This window comes from Micropterus dolomieu, linkage group LG22 (genome assembly GCF_021292245.1).
Source record: "Micropterus dolomieu isolate WLL.071019.BEF.003 ecotype Adirondacks linkage group LG22, ASM2129224v1, whole genome shotgun sequence".
NCBI lineage: Eukaryota > Metazoa > Chordata > Actinopteri > Centrarchiformes > Centrarchidae > Micropterus > Micropterus dolomieu.
Genome location: NC_060171.1, coordinates 21,062,883 through 21,087,746, shown reverse-complemented (window position 1 = coordinate 21,087,746; position 24,864 = coordinate 21,062,883). Strand labels below are relative to the sequence as shown.

The following is a 24,864-nucleotide window of genomic DNA, read 5'->3' as shown; positions in this document are numbered from 1 at the left end:
TTTAGAACAGCATATGTGTAAAGCATTAACGAAATGTGCAACAATTGCTCAGTTAAATCTTTTTTAAAAAATCCATAGACTTCTACAACATTGACATAGACATGTATACTTTATGGTATATTCACAAAAACCTATTTACAGATGCACATGCCACTTTATATAACAGTTGATAACAGATTTGAGGCAAAACCAGCTGAAGAAAACTACAAAAGCAATGTCATGTATGCAAAATACAATGGAAATCATCAGTCATGTGTGAAACTTAAAAAAGCTGAACAACACTACAGTTGCGGGAATAAATCTCTTAGTAAACAGGCCAAGATAAAGTTAAAGTTCCTAAAACAGCAATGGTCACAAGACCACAGCTTCTTTCCCACCTTTGTCAAATATTTGAAAAGCATGGCTTTACATGATGATAGCATCTAACACAGTGTCTGGGATAGTCTGGCATGTAGTGGGGTGCAGGGTTTTCAAATCTGAATACGATTTTAATAATTTTGTCTAATCATAAGCAGTTATTTGTTAAATTACTTAATCACCACTTCACTGTGTGCATGAAATCATCACAAAGCATGTGATGTCTCTGCCCTCTCATTTGTAAATGAAGTCATTTTTATTTTAAGACAGCTGAACACAGCAAAAAGGTTCAAAGAGAACTACAGTGATAGACTTTTTAAAATGGTGAGGTGACTGTTGGGGTGGGGGTGGGGTGGGGGGTAAAAGCAGAAAAAAGTGCACTTTACCTCTCAAAGAGTAAAGATCATTGTACATACAAACTTTAACAGCTGGGAAAATACAGGTACATTCAATATCAAAGATCTATAAGGTGCTATCCTACAATGTTTCCTGGAGGTACAGGAGGTCACTGCATCTCTGTGCTGAAATGCTTCACCTAGGGGATGTACAATATGCTGGTCAAGCAGCCCCTTGTGAATGAAAAATTTAAGGAAACCAGAGTAAGCTCAGATCTGTAAAAATGTGTAGAGGGCAATCAGGCATAGTACCTCCCCCTGATTTCATTATTATCAATTTGTAATTGTTAAAGTGGCTGAAGTTTGTATTTTTCGTCAATAATTGAGATGTATGTGTTGGGAGAGGGTGCCGTTTATTTCTCCTCAGGAGGGACAGTAATGTGCCCACCCCATGTACATTTGGGGGTGAGGTATGCTGGGGGTTACACTTCCAGGAGCATTTCTTTTATAGGCCCATTTAGTGCACATTTACATGTTCATGAATAAAGACTGTTTTCCAGGTAATACTATTTACAGTCAGAGTCAGCCAAGCTCTTAATAACCTTGGCAGAGGTCAATTGCAACTTCATACATCCAAAGAGACTCGCTGATTGGGATATTGCGCACTGTTGTAGTACTCAAAATTTTGGCACCAATGCTGCCATTTCAAAATATTTTATCAAAGAGGATAAAAAAAACTAACTCCAGCAGAACACAGCCGTGTATTAATGTCAATCATTGTCGATAACCGTTAGGATTCATGAATCTAGCATAAGTGCAAAAGGCACACGCCGTCACAACTGTCCCCTGTTTCGCCAAGATACTGTACATGAGAATCTCTTCTGTGAAACCTCGTTTTGAAAACTCGCCTAATTAAAAAAAATGAAATACATAAACTCCTCAGCAGAATGCACGGACAGGTAACAGACAAATTAGCTCGTTTGACAAGCAGAAAACTGATCATGTGGGCTCTCCTCGGCTACGTCACCCTCTCCGTCGTCACTCGCGGGACTGTCCTCGCGATCCTCAGGTGAGCCTATCTCAGCCTCGTGTGACTCGTCGCTGTCTGGGCTATGGGAGTCGCTGGACTGAGAGGACGCTCCAAAGTGCGCAGACAAGCCGGGGAAAGCGGCAGCAGCAGCCGCGGCCGCCGCTGCTGATGCGTGTGCGGGGTATAGCCAGGGGAAAGGGGACGCAAGAGCGGCCGCCGCTGGGTACATGTACTTTTCAATGTTGCTTTTATCGAAAAAAGGCATATAAGACGCCGCGGCCGAAGGGTTGATGAAGTAGAAAGGCATGCAAATGGGCGTCTGCTGTCCCACACTGCTTATTCCCATCAGAGAGTTCATAAACGCCAGATCAGGCCGGGTGGCGTCTGTGCCCCCTAACCCGTTCCCAGGCCAGTTCATCTTTGGTTTTTTGGCATCGCGATCATCTCCAAACTCTTGCTTGATCTTCACTGCCTTATGTCCCTGCGCCTTATTGCGCTCACATTCTTTATCTTTGCCATCGCTCTTTTCAGCCTCGCCCCCGTATCCGCTGTCAGTGTCTGTGTCATTCTCGTTAAGCTCCCCGCCTTGGGTCCTCTGGATGACCGGGACACAGTTGGCTTGGCTGTCGGCTTTCTGCCCATCCTGTGCGTCCCCAGCTGGTAGCTGGTGCTGGAGCGGCGGCGCGCCGGACTGGAACTGCGCCAACACCTTGTGAAGGTGGTTGATGAGCTGCGCGCACCTCTGCTCTCGTGTCGTCCAGTTCTCAAACTGACTCAGGTGCTGCAGGACCTCTTTGGCACAGGCCTGGAACCCGGAGTGGAACGCATCCAGATCTGCATGAATGGAAGATTTCATCGACCGGTCCCCTGGGAAACATGCAGTTCAAAGATTAACAGATCATTATTCTGTAAGGTGCAGCACATCATAAGCCACTGTCAAGAAAAAACGGACGCGTGTCAACAGCACGTTTTTCCACTAAAATGCGCATTATCTCTTTGTACCTTGTATTTGTTCCGTTCGTGTAGGCTACCTGTTCTGCTATTGTAAACTCAGACTCTCTCTACAGAGATTAATAAAGTTTAATGGCATGCAAGCAATAATGCGACCCCATCTCACTGAAAATGATCGAGTTTGTTCATCTTACCATTCTGCAGAGCGATGATCTTTTGGTGCTGCTGCTCAGTGACAGCAGTCAGTGCGTTTAAGTGTTTCAGTGTTAACTCCAGGACGACTGCTTTCTCCAAATGTCCGAGCGTCTACGGAGAAAAACGGAAGATCAATTGGCAGTTTACTCACTGTCATGTAAAATGAGGTTCGCTGAGCACGTAAAAACTTTTTGCATTGTGTCATGGTCTCACCGACAGTTTCAGATGTTCGGGTAACAAATCTTTCAGCTGGCCAATACATTCGTTGATTCTGTCTCTTCTTTTCTTCTCTATCAACCGGTGTGGTAACTTGTATGCGTCCTGCTGGCAAAAATATATATGTAGAAAAAAGTTACTGGATTATACATGTCGATTCTGCTGAGTTTCATGAACACTCAAAGGCTGGTTAATGAAAACAACAAACTATATTTAGATTCCCTTCGTATTTAAAACTCACCTTCCCACCATCCTCTCGCTTTATCCCTCTTTTGGATTTGCACATGTAGAGTGAGGGGTAGTCCACCCTAAAGTAAAGAGAAAAGTGTCCGATTAGTCACCAGGCTGTCATAACAGTTTATTAGACAGAGTTTGACAGAGTTTGCCAAAAGCGACACTCACCCCAAGAAATCTGCGTGCTCCATGAACTGTCTGTCCTGTAAATGCGGTATTCTTTCATCCATCACTTCTCTGCTGCTGGTTATCTGCTCCTGCGCTTTTTTAAGGAAATGCTTGTTATTCCAGGACACACAGACGGACGGCTAAGGGAGATGATGCACAGTGTGTGTCCTCCAGTGGAGCTGCTCTTCAGACTGATGTCTATAGTTCCCTGAGCAGCCACTTCGTAAAGCCGTCGGTGCTGTGGTTAGAGCGCACGCGCGCCTCCGGTAGGGAACAGCTTCCGACTCACGTGTAGCCTGCACCAGCACAAAGTCCAGTAATTAGACCTTCTCTGCGTTATAGCAGCTATCGCCGCTGTTCCTATAGCGATGTAGTCCAAACACTTTCGACCTGGTTATTGAAACGTGATTCATGCACAAGATGTAGCGGAGAAAAAGGCGCACAGGCGTGAAGAGAGACAGACTAGTCCACAAAAGCTCACTAACGGTGGTGTTCGTGCATCCAATATAAAATGTCTCCCAAACTTCGCTGTTCGAGTCTGTCTTGCTGTGCAAGTGGAGGACGGGCTGATAAGTGGCCGGAGAGGCTGTAAGATCTAATGTGACACGTAAATAGCTAGAAAGCACCAAACTATTATTGCACACATTCACACATTAGAGGGAATCCACAAGTCCTACATGCTCTTCTATCACTTTTTTGTTGTTGCAAATGATCCATTTTTTTCACTGTTGTTCATTTCAGAAACCACATTTACAACTGGGCAAATCCTGATCTCGCCAAATGAAAATAAGAGTGAAGCTAATATCAAGTGAAAACATAGAGGTTAATGTGAAGTAACTACAGAGCGTAAACATGGGTCCCCCTTCAATTATTCAAGGTGTGCGCGTGTGCACGCCGTGCGGGTTCGTCCGCGCGTGTCTGTCACTCTGTGTTGTTGCCCGGAGCAGGGAAGGGCAGCCTATTCATACATCTCAAGTAGTCCAAAGCTGCGTTGTCAGTAACCATGGCACCGACCCAGCTGTGTGCTCAAACACGTGCGTCGCGGTTCTTTATTAATCTCAGCATGGGCGCTGCTCTCCCGCCTTCATCTGAGTGTCTTTCTCCAATAATAAAATATTGACATCACTGCAACAAAGGTTGCCTAGATAATTGCTAAATTAGTTTCTTTTTTTTAACAATTAATTGCCAAATAATTATGACATTTTCCCAAAATAATAAAGTCACTAATTTTGTGATGTTATTGCCATGTGTCACTTGTGATGCAAGTAAGCAAGATCCAAAACGTTATTACAAATTACAAACGTTTTATTAATGACTATAATAACTAAGTAAATCTGACTGTCGGTGACACCTGTTCCCCTCTTGTGAAAATTGAAGTGCTCAAAAAACACTCAAATCTAAGCCCCTGTGATGTCCTCACATGCCTTATGATCACATTACTTCTTCCTGTGAGTCATGTGACTTTTTCTGGCTGCCAGCATATGGCTCTCTTGTGTAACAGTGCTGACAAAGAATGATCCAATCAGTCCAGCTCTCAAATGAAGTGTAACCTCCTCTGTACTGGCTTTTCATTAACTCATAGCAGATTTGCCTCTGTACTTTCCCTTTCTTGTCTTTAATGTGACTAAAAGTGAAACCACCACACAGCCGTACGTTGGAATCCCCCTTTGTATCTTCCTGCCCCCCTTCCCTCCTCTTTCCTTCCTCCACAGTATGCTGCCTGCTCTATATGTGGCACTGGAGCTGCTTTAGGAATCCAGTCCAAATGTTTTCCATATTAGTTCAGAGCCTTCTCTGTTTCCAAATAGCAGCCGAGCTGGGCTTATGGTGAGAGGAGGCTCAGGCAGGGAGGGGAAGGGAAGAGGAGAGAGGCAGACGGCAGACAGGCTCACCCACCCCAAATACTGCAACAGTAAAAGTTGAGAGTACAGAGAGGGAAACAAGTGTAAAGAAAGTAGGCAAAATGGGGCAGGGGCAGAAAGGTTCCTCAGATAAGGAGAAGGGCAAGAAGCAGAAGAGAGATGAAAGCCCAGCACCAGAGGACGGCCGCAAATGCAGAGTCTGTCGCTTCCCTCTTCTCGTCGCCCTGCTTCAGCTGCTGTTGGGGGTGGCCGTCACAGCCGTGGCCTTTCTTATGTTGGCCATCAGCCCCTCACTCCTGGCCAGGGAGACGCCACACTGGGCTGGGATCATTGTAAGCTCCATCCTTTCGCTCTAACATCAGCCACTACATTGAAATATTTGCATGGACCCAGTGTCCCATTTCTGAATCTTCTGCATGACCCTCAGCTATTTCCCTCAATGTGTTGTTCATCTTCACCATACTGCATGTCAACACTGGCCCTTACCCACTTGTCTCAGCCAGAGAGTCACTGTAGGCATGGGAAATCACTGGTATTGTCATGTTCTAATAAATCTCCATCTGTCATATTCATCTGAATACAGACACCTGAATATCCAATCTGTCTCAGTCATACACGCATGCTTGCACCTTCTGTTGTTTTTGTTGAATGTCCAACAAATCCTCAACATCTGGCCTGATGAGTCAAGCCAGCCAATCACAGCATGCCATATTCCAACTTGACTTTTGAGGACCTAAGCATCTAAATACCTTGTTATTAATTGCAAATGTGATGTGCATACTCTATTTATGCACATACTGTATTGTTTGCTTACACCTCATCATCCTTACCATATGCCTTATTCATACACAAAAACACACTACACATTTACTTTACTTCAGACTAAAGTTTTACTTTGACTGTACATAGCCTACAGTTAAAGAAAAGCTGTTCATTTTAATTATGTTTGTATGTAATCATTTGTGTTGGTTGAAACTGAGGTACTGAAGTAGTGTGAAGAGTCAGTTGAAGCGTTAGAGCTGAAATCAGTTGAAATCAGTAAAAATGTAACCTCTAAAAGCCTGCGTCATTTCAGTGTAAGGCCTGTAGGAGTTATCAGTCTATATGTAAGCAATGAGAGTAGTTAAATTAACAGCTGACGAGAAAACAAAAACAAGAAAGCTCAAAGCAACTGAAGTGTAACAGAGAAAGGAGGCTGAAATGTCAGTCGAGGTCTTAGCCACGAAAGTAACTGAAATGTCAGTTGTTGTGTAAGCACTGAAAGCACTTAAAACATCAGTTGAAGTGTAATTTTAAGAGTAAGATATAATAATAATAATAGCTTTATTTGTATAGCACTATATGTAACAAAGTGATTTACAACAATTAATATCAAACATAAAAAAGTCGAATAAAACCTTGCACCATACAGTGGTTTACAACAAACAAGTCAATATACAAATAAAGGAAAACAACATATGCATCACACAGTAAAGGCTATTTTGTACAAAATGTGTCTTAAGAAGCGAGATAAAACCAGGAATGGATAGATTGTTCCAGAGCGCAGGGGCCCTGATAGAGATAAACATTTAAGTTGACCTTTAAACGGTGGAAACATGTGCCATGCTAAAAGCAACTGAAGTGTCAGTTAAAGTGTAAGCCAAAAAAAAGCACTTAAAATTTCAGTTAACATGTAAGTTAATGGGGGTGTTAAATGGTTCTTTGCAGTTTTTCATTGCAAGTGAACAATTTAATCTACCCTACCCTAGCATATCACAGACGCCATCTGCTCTCGAAAACAACCCTGTACACCAACATCCCGAGTTAGATCCTCACGAGATTCAGCCAAGTGAAAAACACTGAGGTCATCAAGAACTTTCCAGAGGATCCTGAGTGCTTAAAAACATGGGGAAAACATTTAAATAAGATGCCGCACGTTAGTCACAAGACTCCAATTGCACTGAAGAAAGTGTGAGCGTGTCTGTGTGTGCGAGAGAGGGAGAGATAATGTAATCAGATGACAGCCTACTGCTGAATCATGCAATATTAAGAGACACCGCTGAAAACCTGGGCACATATTCTTGATTCTATACTGTATCTAACAGCAACATTCATACTGTACCTCATGTAATAGCAACAAGGTACAAATGTAATAACACAAATACATAGATTGGCCGCATTCTTTTTGACATTGAAAGGCTACAGAACGGGTGTTCTGTTGTGAAACTAACCAAACTATGTCAATTATTTTCTGATGTACTGTTTCAGCTGTGTTTTGTTTCCATCCTGGGCTTTATCCTGTACTGTATCACCTACCTCCCTGATGAGAGAACGTCTATGCAGTTCATTGGCAAGGTGAGTCTACACACGTGCTGACACACTGCAGAAGTGAAAGCGCACAAATCACTTTGTGAGTGACAGTCTGTTAGGTCATGCATGGTCAGGTTCCTCACTAATGCACAACATGTCTCTTTGACACTGATTGAATCTAAGGTATATAGTAGAATAATAGATGCACTAATCGTTAGATGGTTGTTCTCAGGAAACTCTTACTCTAGATGCCATAGAAAGAAAGGCATGTAACTGCATTCCTGTTTAAAAGAGCTCTGCTGGGATTCCAATGAGTGGATGAGTGCATTCATTAATGTGACTAGATTTTACAGCTTGATAAGCTGTACAATATATGCAGTTGGAATTTCAAGGCAATTAAAATCAGCCCACCATTGTTTTCTACTGAGAAGTAGGTCCTCGGACACAGCATCCTCTTTTAGTGCGTTTGTCTCGTGTGTGCAATTATGTACGCTGTGAACAGAGTAGTTCAAAACACTTTGTATTTTGCCTCAAGAAGCTAATTTGCAAAATGGTCTTTGAAGAAAGGAGTTATAAAAGCCAAATCCAAGTGTGTCTGTATTGTGTAGTTTTAAATATACCACTAGACTGTCTGAATCACCAAAATTATAGGGGTTTTCTTAATTTGCATCTTAATATACCAACTTTACAAAGCAGACATTGAAAATATTAAAAGAAGTCGTTATCAAAATAATAAATATTGTTGAAATATGCCTGTATCATTCTGTCACACTGCAGTAAAAACATTTACAAGAGTCCGGAGTTCTGTAGGTTAAAATTCCTCAGTGTAATATTTGCAGTCCTTATCCTTTTTTTTGTTATCCTCACTTTCTTATTCATAAGTTCGGTATATCAAAAATAAAGCCAAATAAAGTACTCATTTAAATACATATACAGTGTATTTAAACATGTGTATGCGTTAACTTATGCAGTTTGTCTTTCTCTGGCCCTAAAAACAAATGTACTTTAATTTACTGTCAATGATTCAAACAACAATCCCACGGCCTTATTATATTCACTTTTTTTTCATTATTATATGAATTTATGGCTTTGCAGTCAGTTCATTTATTTATTTGAAATGCCCTCAGCTCAAGGCAAGCAACAAGTGAAGTGAAAGTGTGCTGGAACTGGAGACATTTATGTAGTGTTATTATGTTGTCAGATGAGCGTACTGAACGCTTAGTTTCTCAAAATATGAGTGTTTCGGTGTTTTTACCGAAAGATAGAAACTGAAGTACTGATGTTCAACAAAGTACTTGTTGATGCACTTGCTCTGCATACATTTCCCTGTTACCAACCATACTCCAGATTTCACAGCTGTTCCAAAAATTAACATAAATGCCATTTCAAATCAAGCACCGCTCATCACTTGCATAATTCTATAAGTAGCATGTAACTGAGAGCAAAATACAGGAGCGAATGAGGGCTCCTGTTATATAAGCAATGGATTAAGATAAAGGTTTAGTGTTATTGAGCTTGTGCAATTGCATAAACAACACAAAGCCTCTGTACCATTTTACAACTGTATTTTTAGACACTGTTGTTCAACATACTCACAGAGAACGTGCACTAGAGGTGGGAAGCGGCTGTAGCTGGAAGGCAGTCAGTCTTGCATGTGCTGTGTCTCCTCTGTGCTAAGAGCTGGGCTCCTACTCTGAGAGTCAGACCTTTCCCTGTAGTATCGTGGGTAATCTCTTTAACTTGCCATAGGCATTGAGCCAGCATGTCTGTTTCTAAGCTCCAGTTTTGGCACTCTGGGTTAATCATGAGCCAACAGACTAAAGCAGGAGCCAGATATCTAGTAGGAAAGAGACAGCCAGTTGAAGATAAAAGCCTGATCAAAGCTTTCAAAGTAAAAGTGCATAACCTCTGCCCTCTACAGCTCCTGTACTTTGTCCTGTGTACAATCGGCCTGGTCATTTCAGTGCTGGTTGTGGCGTTCGCTGGACACCACTACTCACAGACCAGTAGCTTCAGCTGTGAGCAGGTGGGAGAGGACTGCGTGTGCACGCTGGATCACAATGACCCAATTGCCCGCACCTTCACCTACGAGGAAGTCAGCGACTGTGAGGTGATCACGGGGACCCTCACGCTCTACTTCCTGCTCCAGATCGTGCTGAACCTGGTCCAAGCAATTGTCTGTGCCGTTGGTGCCTTCATCATGTGGAAGGACCGTTATCAGGTCTTTTTCGCTGGTCTTCAGATTGGCTCCCCCTCCTCCCAGCAGTGGCAGAAGGTTTAACGTGATGATGAAAGAGTTGAGGATGACTCGGATAATTTGGATCAGGATGGAGGGTAATGCCATCTGTGTGACTACATTCGGAAGGACAGGGACATTTGCCTTTTTGATGTGTGCTTAAGTGTGTTTATATTAACCTTTTGTGGTAGGTGTACTATAATGGCTTTTTGCACAAATTTTGTATACCATTTAAGTAACTTTGTACTTTCAGTTGTTGATGTTATAAAAACAACTTGAATAGATGAAGAGGGGCAAAACGACTCTCTATTTTTGAAAAACTAAACCAATTATTATGTGTTATTATGTGTTCGATAATGAATTCTTCACAATGATTCTAATTATCTTGACATTTACTTGTGACATACAGCTCATATAAACTTGCAATACCAGTAACTTTGGTTTGAGTTACTAAGATTTAATGATCATAATTAGTTGCTGCAGTGATGCTTTAGGTGGCATACTGAATCACTGTTTTGTCAAATGATGGTTTGCAAACGTTAAATGACACTGCCTCACACAGGAGAAAGATCAGACATCATCTTAAAGCAGGAGCAAATGTTAGTAAGGTATGCTTTTTATCTTAATTGAATGACAGAGTTTATTGTTTTTCAATCAAGTTTTTTAACTATGTTTGCAGCTGCTTGCTACAACTCATTATCACATTGTTGGACAGAAAAAAAAAAATCAACTTTCAATGAATGACTCTGTTTTGTTTCTTTTGCTGTTATATAAAGCTCTGTAAATATTTTGTAATATCCTTGATGAAAAACAATAGCAAAGTACTTTTCAGCTGATAGATGTAATCTCTGTAATACTCCAAACAACCTACTTATAGGCATTAAAAATGGATCCTGACAGCAGTAACACAGTCTGGGAAGAGGACACTTCATGAAACTGGATTCAGACTGAACTGGGCTGTGGCTTGCGAAGGTGGATGCCAGGCCAGTAGCCAGCATGACTCAAACTGCCTGTAGGAGTCAAACTACTGCAGCCACAAAGGGAGGGGGCGCAGGGCCCGGGGTGAGGAAAGGGGGGCTCAGACAGGCAGCTGGACTGAGGTAACTAAATCATCTCACTGTGTTAACAATGTTTCAAATGTTTTCATTCAGGCAGTACAGAGCAAGAGGAATGAAACATCCCCTAAATTTTAAGTTTGTATTTTTCCAAATGCTTTCTGCAGGACTTCAGCTTCTTTTCATTCTTACTCTCACCTCAGGTTCCGACAGCAGTCACCTACTGTCTATACATGCTAAACAGGGAATGGTAAACAGGAGGCAGTTTACGTAGCAAATCAGATGAAACGTGCCCACAGGGGGAGTGTAATTAGTCTGCAATGTTACATCTTTTTTGTCAGTGATGAAAAAAGTTTGACTGATGGTATAAGAGTATTTTTTTATATTTCACAGAAGCCTTAAATGTGGTGTATGTGAAAGGTGCGTTTCATTTGGATAAAAAAGATGCCAATAAGTGCATTTCTTCTTTAAAGACTGTCAAACTGTTTGTGGTAACAAATACAAGCCTTTGTTTCAGTAATGGTTCCCGTTTTTCCTGTTTTGTCACCACACATGTACTGTTAATACACAAAAAAAGCCCATTCAGACCCAAAATGTCACTCATTTTGGATCATAAATGAATGGATTTGCTCCTGCCATGATTTGTAAAGACTGAAAACTGAGCAGAAAAAGAATGAGTGCATCCTCCAAGCCATAAACATTTTTAATCTGCACAAAACGCAGTGTGTGTCGGTGTGAATATACACATTTTAGCAGAATTTCTCATCTATATTAACAACAATGTAGTTGAGGCAGAACTACATCAAATGCACGACTAATCTGTGACATCAGCAAGGGACAAAGTCATCGTTGTCAAGCCTGGAAGTGAATTACTGCAATCATAACTGTTCCTTTATACAAGTTGACTGTGACTGCACACAGTGATTAACTGATGGTATCCTCGGGGATCGATCTCTCAGGCAACATATTTGAAAACATTCATCATTTCTTCTTTCTTTTAAACACTGTTTCTTGTACTATAGTGGGAATGATTGATTAATTCTGTTTAATGATACATTTCACACACTGTACATACTGCATCTACATGTGATGGTGGGTGTGCTCATTTGCTGTGTTTTTCCAGGCGCTTGCTTAACGTTGAAGCATCTAGCCTACAAAGGTTCAATCTCACAGCCAGACACAGGAAGTCACATGCCAGTCATCACTGGAGCATGTTTATTTATAAAAATGACAGAGGAGGGACCTTCCACCCTCCTCCTCGGTCAGTAACAACTTCCTGTGTGGTTAATTGATCTTTCAAGGCAAAAAACAATGAATGATATCTGCTCTGGTGGCCACTGACGCTGCTGTGAGTCTTTAGAGGAGAATGCAGAAGACAGAAGATCAATATGTATATTGACACAAATCTCAACCACTTTCACAGCAACTTGAAAACAACAGACTGAACTCTCATCCAGTATCTCTCCTTCTTTTTACACTGGGTAAAGCACTTCCTCCAGTCACAGAGGTGTTTGGGACATTGCCTTGTGTTTATTGACCTTCTCTCGGTGCTTTCTCTCTCTCACTACTGAATACACACGGACTAAGCACGTGACTCTCCACTGCGGTTTGCAATGAGATTCATGACTGATCCAAATGTGTGTACGGTTGTGTTCATAAAAGTAAATAATACACTGCTCACATGCATTAAAAAGGTTCAGTGTGTACTGAGAGGATGAAATGAAACAGACCATCTTTCATAGATTATCGATATTAACCAAACTGCCCGCCACCCCAAATCATCAAAATAAACAAATCAACTCTCAGCTGATAAAATGGACTGTTTAGGAGGTGATGCAGACCAGTAGTATTTGTTTGTTTTGTATCATACAACGGCTATAAGACTTTTGCCAAACAGTAATGATGGTCCTGGTATTATCCTCCTCCCTCTCGGAGTCCAATACATTCCAGTAATGCTGCACTTTACCCTTCTTGTCTGTGCAGTGACAGCTGCTCACCATTATGGCACCGCGTGAGCTAATTTTAATGGCTGTCACAGGCAGCAGGAGAAAATGCAGGCCTGCCAGCGTAAACATCAAACTGAAGCCAAGAAGGATGGGCTTCTCTGTAGAGGGTAAATGACAATATGGGATAAAAGACCAGTTGAGGCCTTTCTGTGATTCCTTTAACCATCTGAAATATGTTACACAAGCACAAACGTACACCAGCCACAGCTTCGAATTATCCATTTCCACAAGTACTGAGTGCTAAATTAACAATATGATGTGTGGATGACATGCCTAAATATAACCAATGCTTCATACCAGTGAAGGAAATGAATCTTTTTACGAATAAACACGCTGCATCACAAAGGAAGAAACCCAGCCATTTTTAATAAATAGAAGCACTCAATTAGAATAACTTAGATGCTTTCTATTTCACATCTCCTTCCCAACCTTTTTTTGTCTAATGAAGTCATAATTCAAATGTGTTCATTTGAAATGATTTTAAATTTTCAAACTTTTTGAAAAACATTAATACTACTACCACTCGTAATGGCAGAAGCTGGATGTTTTTTCTAGTATCTGTGCATCATATCAGCTATTAATTAGCTGCAATTAAATGTCAAGATGAGCTCCATAAAAACAGAACAGTGACGGCATGTGCAGCCATCTGTTAACTATACTTTTAGTATTAGATGACTATCCCTTATGCATGAGCTGAAATATGTTCCTGTATGAATGCAGTGTTTTCCTAGGTCCTGTGCTCCCTTCATGGACAAATACAAGTGTGAGTAGACACTGAGTGAGTGTGTGTGTGGGTGGCTGCAGAGGGGGTAAGGGTGAGCATGGGGGACTGATCATTCATCCCCAACAACGACAATGAGGACTGAGGCAAACTCTGCTAGAAAGCTGCTGACTCAAATCAAGCCAATGAATCTAGATACAAATTTATTCGTAATCCAACCACATAAAACCCATTTTTATATACACTTTAACAGAATGTGTCACAGAACAGTTACAATCAAGTGCATGGACTCATAATCTCCCATTAGTTTGTGTAAGTTTAAACTTAAACTTAACAATCAATTGCAGTCCAAGAGAGACTAGTGAGGATGGTTTACACTAAAAAACTGATACTTTAAGAAACAGTAGAAGACAAAGGTGATATGAGCAGACAGAGTAAATTCTAAAAGTATTAACGGACATCTATATAGACATGAGATGTTCAACATGAGATGTTTAACAAAAAACTATAAGTTTAACATCTTCAGTCAGTACTACAATATATATCAATATAAGATTTAGATTTAAAAGAAATTTCAAGTTCTCTTTCATTATTTTAATTCATTTTATCTGTTATTTACTTATATACTCTGTAGAAATTTGTTAAAAAAAAAAAAAAAAAAGGCATCTGGAATGGTGAATGCAGTTTTAAACAAAGCATGCAAAAATCATACCCCAAACTAACCAGTTTTCAGTTACAGGCTTATATTCTTACCCCTTTTTTTAAAAAGTGCACTTTGAGCAATTGCAATGTACTGTTTATAAAAGTTAATTAGAAAGGCAGCATGATTCCTTTTCCAAAATGCAAAAATAATACTCCACTTATGAACCACAAATGTTCTCATAAATACCATCAGAAATCTTAAAAGGGAAAGGGGAGAATACTAATGTGCACACATACACACTTTCCATAGAGGCCAATCTGTGATGCAAGAAAAAAACCAACAAAACCTTCTCTGTTCACCACCAATCACTGACCTCTGTGCGGCCGTTCGACCAGCTCTCTGACGCAGGCAGTTGAGGAACAAAGGCCATGACATGGTCATCTACAGACTTGACTGCATTTAACCATTAACCTTACTTTAACATTTCCCTCGACCTATGTCTGGTACACTAACACTACACTGGCAGATGTGTGGCGTGCCTGGCTAATCATTCACAGAGAAGAGTTCCTCTGTACGAGGGTGTATACAACAAAGCATGTTCCTAGTGGCCAAGTGAGGACATAAAGGCACAGTTTGTATCCCGTAAGGCAGTGATTATGTCATAAAAAAGGCACTATGGCCTCTTGCACTTTGACATCAGTATTTGTAAGTGTACTCTCAGTACATGTATTGTTCTCAAGGCAGGCACTTCTATCTGGGTTCTACTGCGAGCCTGCAGTCAAGTGGCCCGTGCCTGTGTCCTGTATGTGCCTCAAGCTCCTTAGTGGGCCGGGATGTGATGGTTGGGCTGAGGAGGACCCAGAAATCCAAGCCTCTGCTTGTTCTTCCTCTGTTCTGTCATCTGTGGAGTAGACAGAGAGGGAAAAACATCAACGCATGGCTTTTAATTTTGCATGTAGCACACACATGATATGGAAATCTGTATTTGTGCCATTACTGTTCTAGTGGGCACTTCATGATCCAAACACAACGTTACCACTATGTTCTCATGTAATTATTACATTCCAGAGCCGAGTGTTTACCCATTTGAACTTGGAGTGCAGGTAAAATAACTCTCTAAATCTCTACTCTAAGAGCGAGTAAATTCATTAAGACAAAACAAAATTAATCGTTGTCTCATTACTTTAGGAAATGAAACTGGATTAGATCGGTTACAAAAAATGATTAAACTGCACAACAAGACTTCGCACATTAGTAATTTCAAACACTGCTAAAAGTTACTTTGTGAGAGCTTTAGTGTTAATTTAAAATTTCCTTCTCAACATTTGACAGAGATGTTATAAAAGGAGATAAATCTTCTTCACAGTTTCATGCAAATTGCTTTGTTCAACTGCTGTTATGACTGGAAACTAAAAGCTCCCCTGGAAACTTCATAAGACAACACCGTCATGTGCTGTGTGCAAAACTGTGACCTGCACGTTGGATGTTGTGTAAGTGTGTATGTGGGGGGAACATTTCATGAATCAGAAGTGGCTGTTTGCAGTGGTTTCAGTGTTGACGTCATAAATGAAGGCCACTGGTTCAGTAAACCATAAACTGTACATGCAGATCAAAGGAAATTAGGTACACTGTGCAGAACCCCAATACCCACACAGGCAAAAACTAGCACACACACAATCTCAGCTGCGATAGTGTAAACTGCCGAGGTCAGCAGAGGTTGTAATGAGGGGAGAGCTGCAGGAGAAACTTTCCTCAGTCAGGGCTGGTGTGAGACCTGCAGGCCTCCACTCATGACTGCAGAGGTCCTGCATAAAATCTCTGTTTATCATAAAGGCACACTGACATCCTTGCCAACCTCATGACTACATGTTTGTCGGTTTATGCTGCTGCAAACTTAGATTAGAATAATAAATCGTCTGTTTTTCACTCAAACAACAGATTCTGAGATAAGGTTTCACTTTAACAGCACACAAACTTGGTTGTTACGGGGATCACACGAAGGATCCCAGCCAGCAAGGAGATGTTACAGACTTAATTGCTTGCTGACGTTGACAGAGGTTGTTGTTTTGTTTATTGGAGTGTGATCCTCCAGTAGGAGCTGTTTTCAAACATCTGGCAGAACAGGAACAAGGATAGGCCTGTGACTGGAATCACATGTAGGGGAGGCAGGTGATCAGTCACACTGCAGCAGTAGAGCTAGTCATCCAAACAGCCAGAGGCTCAGTAGCGGCTCTCAGTTGCGTTGATCGCTGACATGATAGTCACCTGTTGTGCTGCATTTACTGGTCCATCAATGGTTAATCATAGAATCCCTTTAAGTTACGGAGTTCAGTACAGAGATGGATAGCAAAATAAAGTGCTGATGGCGTCTTTTCCATGTGACCTCTTGACCCCGGGAGATTTTTAGGTGAAAGAAGTCTCAAGGTCTGGTAGCATGTGGAGTTCACAGTCCATGTGCTATGGTTGGCTGAACAGCATACATTTATAGAAGAGGTTACTATAATAAATACTTTTTAAAAACAGATTTTGCTTTAGATAACTCATCAGGCATTCAGGTCAGACTACTACAGTGCTCGGACCAGAGCTTTTTCCCACCACAGCATGAAAGACGGCCTGAAGTGGTACTCTACCTGTTCCTTGAGCTCAGCCAGCTGGCCAGACAGCTGAGTTACCAGAGTGACAGTGCTGTCCAGTTTCTCCTGCAGAGAGCGCATCTCATTCTGCTCGTTGTCTCCCTCGCTGCTCACCAGAGACATGGCTCTCATACGGGGGAACCACTCCAAGTTCTTCTCCTGGGAGGAGAGAGAGGGAGAGATGGGGTGTGAGAGAAATAGTGAGAAAGGTGAAAGGAGTACGAGGCTAAAATAGAGCTGACTCAGTGGGTCAGAGAGACGGCAACAACAGTGTGTTGGCAGAGACAACGACAAGGAGGATTTGCATAGACATGCAGGGAGAATTACAGAGCGAACGCCAGACTGCAGGAGAAGAATACACAGAGAGGTGTTGGTAACTGGAGACAGGCGTGGAGATATAATATTAATCATTCCATCAGAATGGAAGCTGCCCTCTGTTTCGCGCTTGACTGTGTAAAATTTTTTAAGCAGCACTACCGTCTCTCGGATACTGCAGATAGCAATTATATACTAAATGAACAGTAACTGGCATTTCAATTCTCACCCACTCCATAAACACACTGTTGATGTGGGGATGAGTCACTGTCGTCTATCGAGAACACAACTGGGAGTATAATGTTATTTATATGTGTGTGCTCTCATGCATTAGAGGCATGTAGTTTTTTTTATTATTTGATAGTCACAGTAGAGAGAGACAGGAAAGGTGAGAGAGAGTGAGAGGGGATGACATGCAGCAAAGAGCCTGGGGCGGATTGGAACCTGGGCTGCTGCTGTAAGTACTCAGCCTTCATACGTGGTACGCGCTCAACCAGGTGAGCTACTGGGGCGCCCAAATGAGACATGTACTATATTATTATCTGTTTTTCCAACAGTGCAGTGGACAGAGCAAACCATCTTCTGCGATGCCATGAGAAACAAGCAAGCCAAACAAACATATAGCATTATGTAATATACTTAAGTGCGTCTGTGTTTGTACACGTGTGGGTGTGTGTTCTGTTGGTGTGCATCTGCATGGATATGTACATTGCAGAGTGTGTGTTGTGCAACACACATGCTCTTGTGCATCTCTGAAAGTGAGATAGGTTTCACAGAGACAGACTGCCATCAGCTGATCTTACGTAATATTCCGTTGCCAGTTCTTCTGATAAAAATTACTTAAAAAGGTGCTGAGAGTGGGATTTGACTGGCACCACAGTAAGTCCAGTAGGAGGAGTGAGGTATTCTCCCACCTACTCTTATATAAGAATAGACTAAAGGGATAGAAAAGCTGATCAGAGTGCGAGACACTGAGGACAGAGAAGAGGACATGAGGAGAGGAGAGTGGGTAAGGGTGGAGGGGAATGTGGGGTGTGTGGGTTATTTGTTTTTGTTCCCATAATTAATGAGTTTATCACACTTTGCTGCGTGCAACATGGCCGTAACATATCACGGGATTGCCACTCCAAATCCGAATTAACTCTGCCTGTGAAATTCATGAACAGGACCAAGAAACGAAGTTTAAAAATCATTATTATTATGTTAATAACCAGCGTTGACAAACCCTTGCTTCATTCTTAAATTTAAGTCAGTCAAAATCTAAACAACTATACCAACTATACTATGCTTTGGCTATAAAATGCACAGCATGTATGCCACATTTCATCATGTATACCATACATAAGAACATAAATGTACTGTAAAGGAGCTTTTACCAGTAACTTCAGGTTAAAGAAAACGAAGAATAAAAGTCTATCGTCACAATAGTAGCCCTGTAACGTTCACTTAAACAAAACTGTTGAATAGATGAGAAGTTGAGAGAAAACTCAAGATATATGTATGGCAATAGACAAAATTACAGCCATTTTGTTACCTAAATGAACAGAATTTATCTTCCATGCAGTCTCGCGGACTCAGTTTGTCAGGTTTAGCTTTGTCTCACTTCACTCAGTGTTCATTAGTCTAAATTATTATTATTTAAGACTTTTACATTTAGCTCATAATCCATCAGCTTCATTAGCTAACATTTAACATGCAACATTTAGCATAATTCTGTGCAAAATGCTAACATTTAATATGTTGTCATCACCATTATAGTCAGTGTCCCCCATTGGCGTTTTTGCAGTTATTATTTGTAATTTAAGTACAAGTAAACATGTATGTCTGACTCACCTTACTTTCATTTTATTTTGTTTTCAACACCGACTACTTTTTACTTTTGACTAGAAAACTTTTTCCCATCCCCAGCTACAGTTAGTCTGATTAAGTATGACTGCTGAGGTACACAGTATGAATCGAGTCATTCTATAAGAGCTTGCCTGAAAATCTCGGGCTAATTTGGGCCTCTGGCATCAAGAGGCTGATAAAATAAAATAAAAAATGGTTTCCTTTTTAACAGCTTTAAAAATACAGTAGAGTCTCTGTGAGCTCAAACACAAAGTTTCAACATCAATGAAACTGAGAACAATCTGATGCTTGTTTTATCGAGTCAGCCATAACAGATGGATTAATTAACCTCAAAGATTCAATAAAGAGACCTAAGAGACATTATATGGGGGTGAACACAATATCCTGTTTGAATGTACAGTCACTCATGTCGGTTGAAGCACCATCTTCAGATTAATGAGAGAAAATGAAACAGTGACTGTACAGAACCTGACCACTCATGTCTTGTTGCTGTTCATTAGACTGTACATTAGTCCACTGTGTGCGGTGCTGCACTGTCTGAATGAGTCAAGGCTTTAGTGTTGCTTCACTGATCCATTTAAACACATCAGTGAGCATGAATTTCATGTGCTTCTCACTCTGCTGCTGCCACCACCATACTGCTTGTGTGTGTCACCACGTACATGTACTACATACTGTACTTCAGCTGTACAGAGAGAAACACTTCAGACATACTGTGGGAAAAACCAATGTCAGATGCTACAGTCAAATTCCAGCAAGGAGGAAAATCTTGAGCTCCCACTGCAGTTGCTACTTGTCTTAATCACTAATACCACATTTTCCCCCCAAATGTATTCAGCCATCACTATGTTTTTGAGTTTTTGAGAAGAGGGCAAATGCAATCCCATGGCAATAGTACTTTCTCAGGTATACCATATATACATTTTTAGTTAACGACTTGATTCATGTCCACAGGAATATAAATTATTTACCTTTTATGCTGTACTGTGCATTTCCTTGCTCAGGAATTTAAACTTACAATAGTGGAGTTGTGGCTGCTGAATGATGTAGCTGTAGCTATACAATGCTGGTAATCAACAACCACAAAGATACAGAATGAGTGTCAAGAGGTACCACATCTCATAAAAGAAAATCTGACCTCTCTCCCCACTTTACATCACAAGTGCAGGCTCCTTTTCTATTCAGTAACCGAACTGTAGCTGCGTTTGTTACAGACAACGTGCCACATGTTTGTTGTAAAGTAAATTATGGGTTCATAATGAGACGTGAGAGTGTGTTTGTGTGTGTGTGCATGCGTGAGAGAGAGAGAGAGAAAGGGACAGGAGAGCACGTGCCAGGAAGGGCTGAGCTATTAGCAGGCCACTTGAGATGGGTTATGTAACAGCGTTGTGGCTGCTGCAGTACCTGCTAGGCCTGTAGTCGCTGTCATAATTTACACACAAACACCCGCACACTGATTCACATCCACATGTACAACACACCACAGACACTCAGTGTAACACGATCCTACTCTTTTGCTTGGCACCACATCACTCTATCCTACCCAACCAGATGCACTCATTATGAGAGTCTGTGTGTGTGTGTGTGTGTGTGTGTGTGTGTGTGTGTGTGTGTGTGTGTGTGTGTGTGTGTATATGTTGAGGTCATCAGGTTTCAGCTCTTTTCCAACAAGGAGAGGGGAGGGCAGAGTTTTTATTAGTCCAGCAGCTTCATGTTGAGTTGTCGCTCCAAAAACTGTGGTGCAGCAGTGCAGGAGATTAGAATATAGATGGGGCTTAACAAGTACAGCCCTAAACGGCAAAACTGCCCCCCTTCTGCCCTCACACACTTATCCCTACGTTCACATCCAAGTCAAACCCTATTGTAGTCTGCGGTGTGGAGAGGACAGATGGAGCAGGCTCCTGCAGAGATAAACATCACACATCCCTTTACTTTCTAATTCAGCTGTTTTTCCATTACAGCTTCTGTCACTGCACCTATGCTCTCTCATCCAGCGTAACGTACCGTGTGTGAGCAGATTAGGGTCTTCCTTAAAAGGGGACTCTTTTAATTTGGTATTAGACTTCCATAAAGTTCCACAAGTTTTCACATTTCTTTCATGTTTTATCACCTTTTGCACATGAAATAAATAGATGATTTTTGCATCTGAAGAGCCTCATCGACCTTTTGTGGCATTTTTTCCTAAGATTTAGGCTAAAGATGGCTGACAATAACATCTCTTTCCTTCAAACTCCACACCCTCACATTGTCAAACAGGCTTTCTGTTACAAAGTTGCAGGCTAGCCAAAGTTTATAGTCCATGACAAGACAAGAACTTTGCAGAAGATGAGCAATAAGTTTGAAGGCAAGGTAAGATTCTCATTTTGTAAGCATGGATGTGTTCCCCTAGTGGCTACAGTATATATCTGCAAATTTGTTTTAATTCCATACTCATCAGATTTAAATATTCTCTGCAAAGTGCTGACCACAAGCCAATACATGTTACATACATGTCTGACAATTTAGTGAATATTATTACAAGTTTTGTGTTTTTTCCCTTCAAAACTAATAGTTCCTTATTTAGACATGAATATTTAATGTTACTGAGAAAGACTAAAGATCTGGGAAGTTTTCAGGGGCTTTAAAAAGATTACATTATTTTAAGAGACTCAAGAAGATCTTTTTATAAAATACATCCGTGCTGCCTGAAGAAACAAAGTGGAAATAAAGGTGGTTTTAGCCCGAGACTGTTTCCCTTTCGTGTGTGTTTCTGCTCTGCAGCATATTAGGATGTGTTAAAATAACTTCCTGACTCATCATTACCTCATCACACAGCGACACTTTGGCCTGGCATCACAGAACCGACCTGTTGGAAGACCTGCTGATGCATATTAATTCAATGTCTGTCACCAGTTTGTTATGCAAATTCTTCATTCTAATACCACCATTATTATGCCCGTCATGGCCAAATGTTAATCACAAAATGTGCCATTGTGCTCCAAGGCTTCATTTGAATCCATTAACCTAACGGCAACACCTTTAGCTGCCCTTACATCCTTCATCTTCTTGTCTGTGTGTCAGTGCAGAAAGTTGGTGCATTGATGATAATAGAGCTGGACTGGGTTTAATTACTATTTAACCACACTGTGTCCCAGCAGGTTAGGAGCTCAGTATAGTGAAGACTACCTCAGCACACAGACCCATCTCTCTCCAGCAGCGTAGGGGGAAGGAGAATAAATTGGGATGCTTGGCACAGGCCTTGAGGCTCAGTCTCATATTTCGATTGCACGTCTGCTGTAGAGTCTCACGCTCCCCTAGCACACTGTGCAAGTCTGCAAAGTGAGGAAGTCTGCACAACTTTAAGACTCCAACACTGAGACATCTGTATGCTGAATGGTACATCTTGCCAGCAAAATATGAATTAGGGGGTGAAATGAATTGTTTGTTTGTCCATATATTCCTAGAATAATAAACAAATTCTCTGAGCCTGGGGTGTTTTTATGTACTTGTGGGCCATCATAAAAAGACAGTGTAGTCTCAAATTCCTAAATCATTAACTTGTTGCAAATACAAAGTAAAAATGCTCCACTGTACGCTACAGTATTTTTTATGATAGAGCAGCTTGTGTGATGCAACAAAAGGTGCTGTGTGCATGTTTGATCTACTGACCACAATCATCTGAGCCACGTAGCTCTCAGGGCCGGTGTACTCGGTCGGATCCTTCACCCTCACCAGAACCAGGAAGTAAAGGTAGTGCCACATGTTGTGTTCAGATTTGATATGTTCCTCGAAGGACACCGTCTTGTTGTCAAATTTGTCTCTTTCCAACCCTGCAAGAAAGTAGCTCTATTGAATAGGAGTTATTCCAAACATATTGGTCTATGACTTCACTATTGTTTGCAGCATTGGGTGAACCAGACAGCAGTACGCACCACAGATGAAACAGGTGGTTTTCAAAATCTCCTCCTTCCTTTGTTTCTCACTTCTCAAGTCAGCAAAGGTGTCGATGATGACACCAAAGATAAGGTTAAGAACGATGATGATGACGACGAAAAAGAACAGAAGGTCGTAAACCACTCGAGCTGCAAACAGAGGCTCCTGGATGGTCCAGTTACAGGTAAAATATGGAGAAAATGCATCATTTAACTCTCACCATCACTACAATTATTAAATTTCATCTTAAACAGAAGCTGATGCAGTGGAAATGCAATTATGTATAGTTCAAATCATTACAACCAGACAATTCTGTAAAAAGTGAAGACACTGGCTAATTTTGTCATTTTCAGGTTGTCTTACCTCTTTGGAGGGTCTCCTGAGGATGTCTCCCACGCCTCCTCCATTACGTAGTCCCTGGTTCAACACTGTGATTATACACATGAGCAGTGTGTCGCACACCCGCTCTATCCCATCGTCTTCATCTATAACCAGACACAAGGGACAACATGTGAGGGGCAAGAAAAGATAGAATAGGACCAGAGATGGGGACTCAATTTTGAGACTCGGACTCAAGTCGCACTTAAGTTGCACACACAGTGACTTCAGACTTGAATTGGACTCGGTTGAATTGGGAGGTTAACTCTGACTGTCGTTCGTTATGCACAGATGAATGAGTGTTTGCTTGCCAAACTTGTGGTAGTCGATTGACGTTTACATCTCGCTGGCTGCCATCACGTTAATTATTAACATTGGCTGCAAACAGTTTATAGGTTTATTGATCATGTAACATTACAGTTTTATTTAGTTATAACGTTACACTGGGTTTGAGTCTGTGGGATGTGCTGACATACAGTAGTTAATAAGCTGTCATTAATTGCATTGCACATTACATGGTTGTGCTCTGTAAGTGAAAAACAGGTTACAGTTACAGAATCCCTTATAACTATGCAGTTTTATAAGCAGCCTGGATTGAACGCAACATTCATTATAACCCCAAGAGACTTGAGACTTGACTTGGACTCATGCTCAAAGACTTGTGAGTATCTCTGAATAGGACTGAGAGTGACAAAGAAGTTATTAAAATAAAGAAATATATGATTATTATTACTAGAGAACACACATACAAATAGTACAGAACAAGGGTTAAAGATGCAATATTGGCTTCTGAATGGCTACATTTCTGTTACTGCCACTAAGAAATCAACATCAAATGAGCCAAGAATTACACAAGATTGTCTTGACATACATAAAAATTTCTGTTTTCATTTTATCTCTCACAACCACTTAATTATTTAAATCATTCATCTGAATTTTACTGAACTGAATTAACTGAAACTGAGTGTGTGAAAGAGTTCAAGAACACTCAAGTTTAAGTTCAGGAAAGAAACTCCTATCCCTTGACCACAATCTGACCTAATTCAAAACATTATCGCTCAGCTGGCTTTCCTAGCTGTTATTAATAATAAAACACCTTTGCATGGAAATAGTTGATCATGGTGTGGCTAAAAATTAAATGGATCCCTTCAGCTCCCTCGCCTCCTGAAATGTCAGATGTACGCACATATACTGTAAATAGGAAATGGCATGCACAGCGTGATTGCTTAGGAGAAAGAGGAGGTGAAGGATGTGGATGAGATCACGTGTGTGCTCCTATGGTGCAGGTGATCCATAGAGACGCAGGAGAACAAACAAGAGTGTGAGTCACCCCCTCTGCCTCATCAAGTTTCTTTGTGTGCATGCCTGTGTGTGTGTATATATGTGTGTGTGTGTGTGTGTGTGTGTATATATATATATGTGTTTGTGTGTGTGTATATATATATGTGTTTGTGTGTGTGTATATATATATGTGTTTGTG

The 24,864-nt window shown here is 41.1% G+C and overlaps 3 protein-coding genes across 5 annotated transcripts in view; 1 reads left to right on the top strand and 2 right to left on the bottom strand.

Annotated features, from left to right (window-relative positions):
* Window positions 1-3,659, bottom strand: bhlhe41 (basic helix-loop-helix family, member e41). 2 transcript variants are annotated; one of them, XM_046037849.1, is made up of 5 exons: window positions 3,487-3,659; window positions 3,326-3,392; window positions 3,082-3,192; window positions 2,868-2,979; window positions 1-2,589 (listed from the first exon to the last, which is right to left on the bottom strand). In XM_046037849.1, exons 1-5 carry the CDS (start codon window positions 3,546-3,548, stop codon window positions 1,664-1,666), a joined length of 1,278 nt encoding a protein of 425 aa, XP_045893805.1. In that variant the 5' UTR covers window positions 3,549-3,659; the 3' UTR covers window positions 1-1,663. The 2 variants fall into 2 exon arrangements, with proteins under 2 accessions (XP_045893805.1, XP_045893806.1); XM_046037850.1 differs by having other exon boundaries at window positions 3,082-3,189.
* A 1,666-nt stretch (window positions 3,660-5,325) lies between these two features.
* On the top strand, window positions 5,326-11,448 carry sspn (sarcospan (Kras oncogene-associated gene)). The gene is made up of 3 exons (XM_046036512.1): window positions 5,326-5,680; window positions 7,596-7,682; window positions 9,559-11,448. Exons 1-3 carry the CDS (start codon window positions 5,450-5,452, stop codon window positions 9,916-9,918), a joined length of 678 nt encoding a protein of 225 aa, XP_045892468.1. The 5' UTR covers window positions 5,326-5,449; the 3' UTR covers window positions 9,919-11,448.
* Window positions 11,449-13,841: 2,393 nt separating this feature from the next.
* Window positions 13,842-24,864, bottom strand: part of itpr2 (inositol 1,4,5-trisphosphate receptor, type 2) — a 59,421-nt gene continuing 48,398 nt past the window's right edge. For both annotated transcript variants that reach the window (XM_046036511.1, XM_046036510.1), the window contains 5 exons: window positions 23,370-23,491; window positions 23,006-23,171; window positions 22,743-22,903; window positions 16,929-17,090; window positions 13,842-15,199 (listed from right to left, as the gene is read on the bottom strand). In XM_046036511.1, the coding sequence (XP_045892467.1) occupies window positions 15,119-15,199; window positions 16,929-17,090; window positions 22,743-22,903; window positions 23,006-23,171; window positions 23,370-23,491 (692 nt within the window). In that variant the 3' untranslated portion in view covers window positions 13,842-15,118. The remainder of the gene's footprint in view (window positions 15,200-16,928; window positions 17,091-22,742; window positions 22,904-23,005; window positions 23,172-23,369; window positions 23,492-24,864) is intronic.

What these genes read in the sequence shown, in the direction of transcription:
- bhlhe41 (XM_046037849.1), bottom strand. Translation starts at nt 3,548, where the DNA reads ATGGATGAAAGAATACCGCATTTACAGGACAGACAGTTCATGGAGCAC. An exon ending in AGCGAGAGGATGGTGGGAAG is followed by an intron (nt 3,193 to 3,325) that starts GTGAGTTTTAAA and finishes TATTTTTGCCAG; the next exon opens with CAGGACGCATACAAGTTACC. An exon ending in CCGAACATCTGAAACTGTCG is followed by an intron (nt 2,980 to 3,081) that starts GTGAGACCATGA and finishes TTTTCTCCGTAG; the next exon opens with ACGCTCGGACATTTGGAGAA.
- sspn (XM_046036512.1), top strand. Translation starts at nt 5,450, where the DNA reads ATGGGGCAGGGGCAGAAAGGTTCCTCAGATAAGGAGAAGGGCAAGAAG. An exon ending in CACACTGGGCTGGGATCATT is followed by an intron (nt 5,681 to 7,595) that starts GTAAGCTCCATC and finishes GTACTGTTTCAG; the next exon opens with CTGTGTTTTGTTTCCATCCT. An exon ending in CTATGCAGTTCATTGGCAAG is followed by an intron (nt 7,683 to 9,558) that starts GTGAGTCTACAC and finishes TGCCCTCTACAG; the next exon opens with CTCCTGTACTTTGTCCTGTG.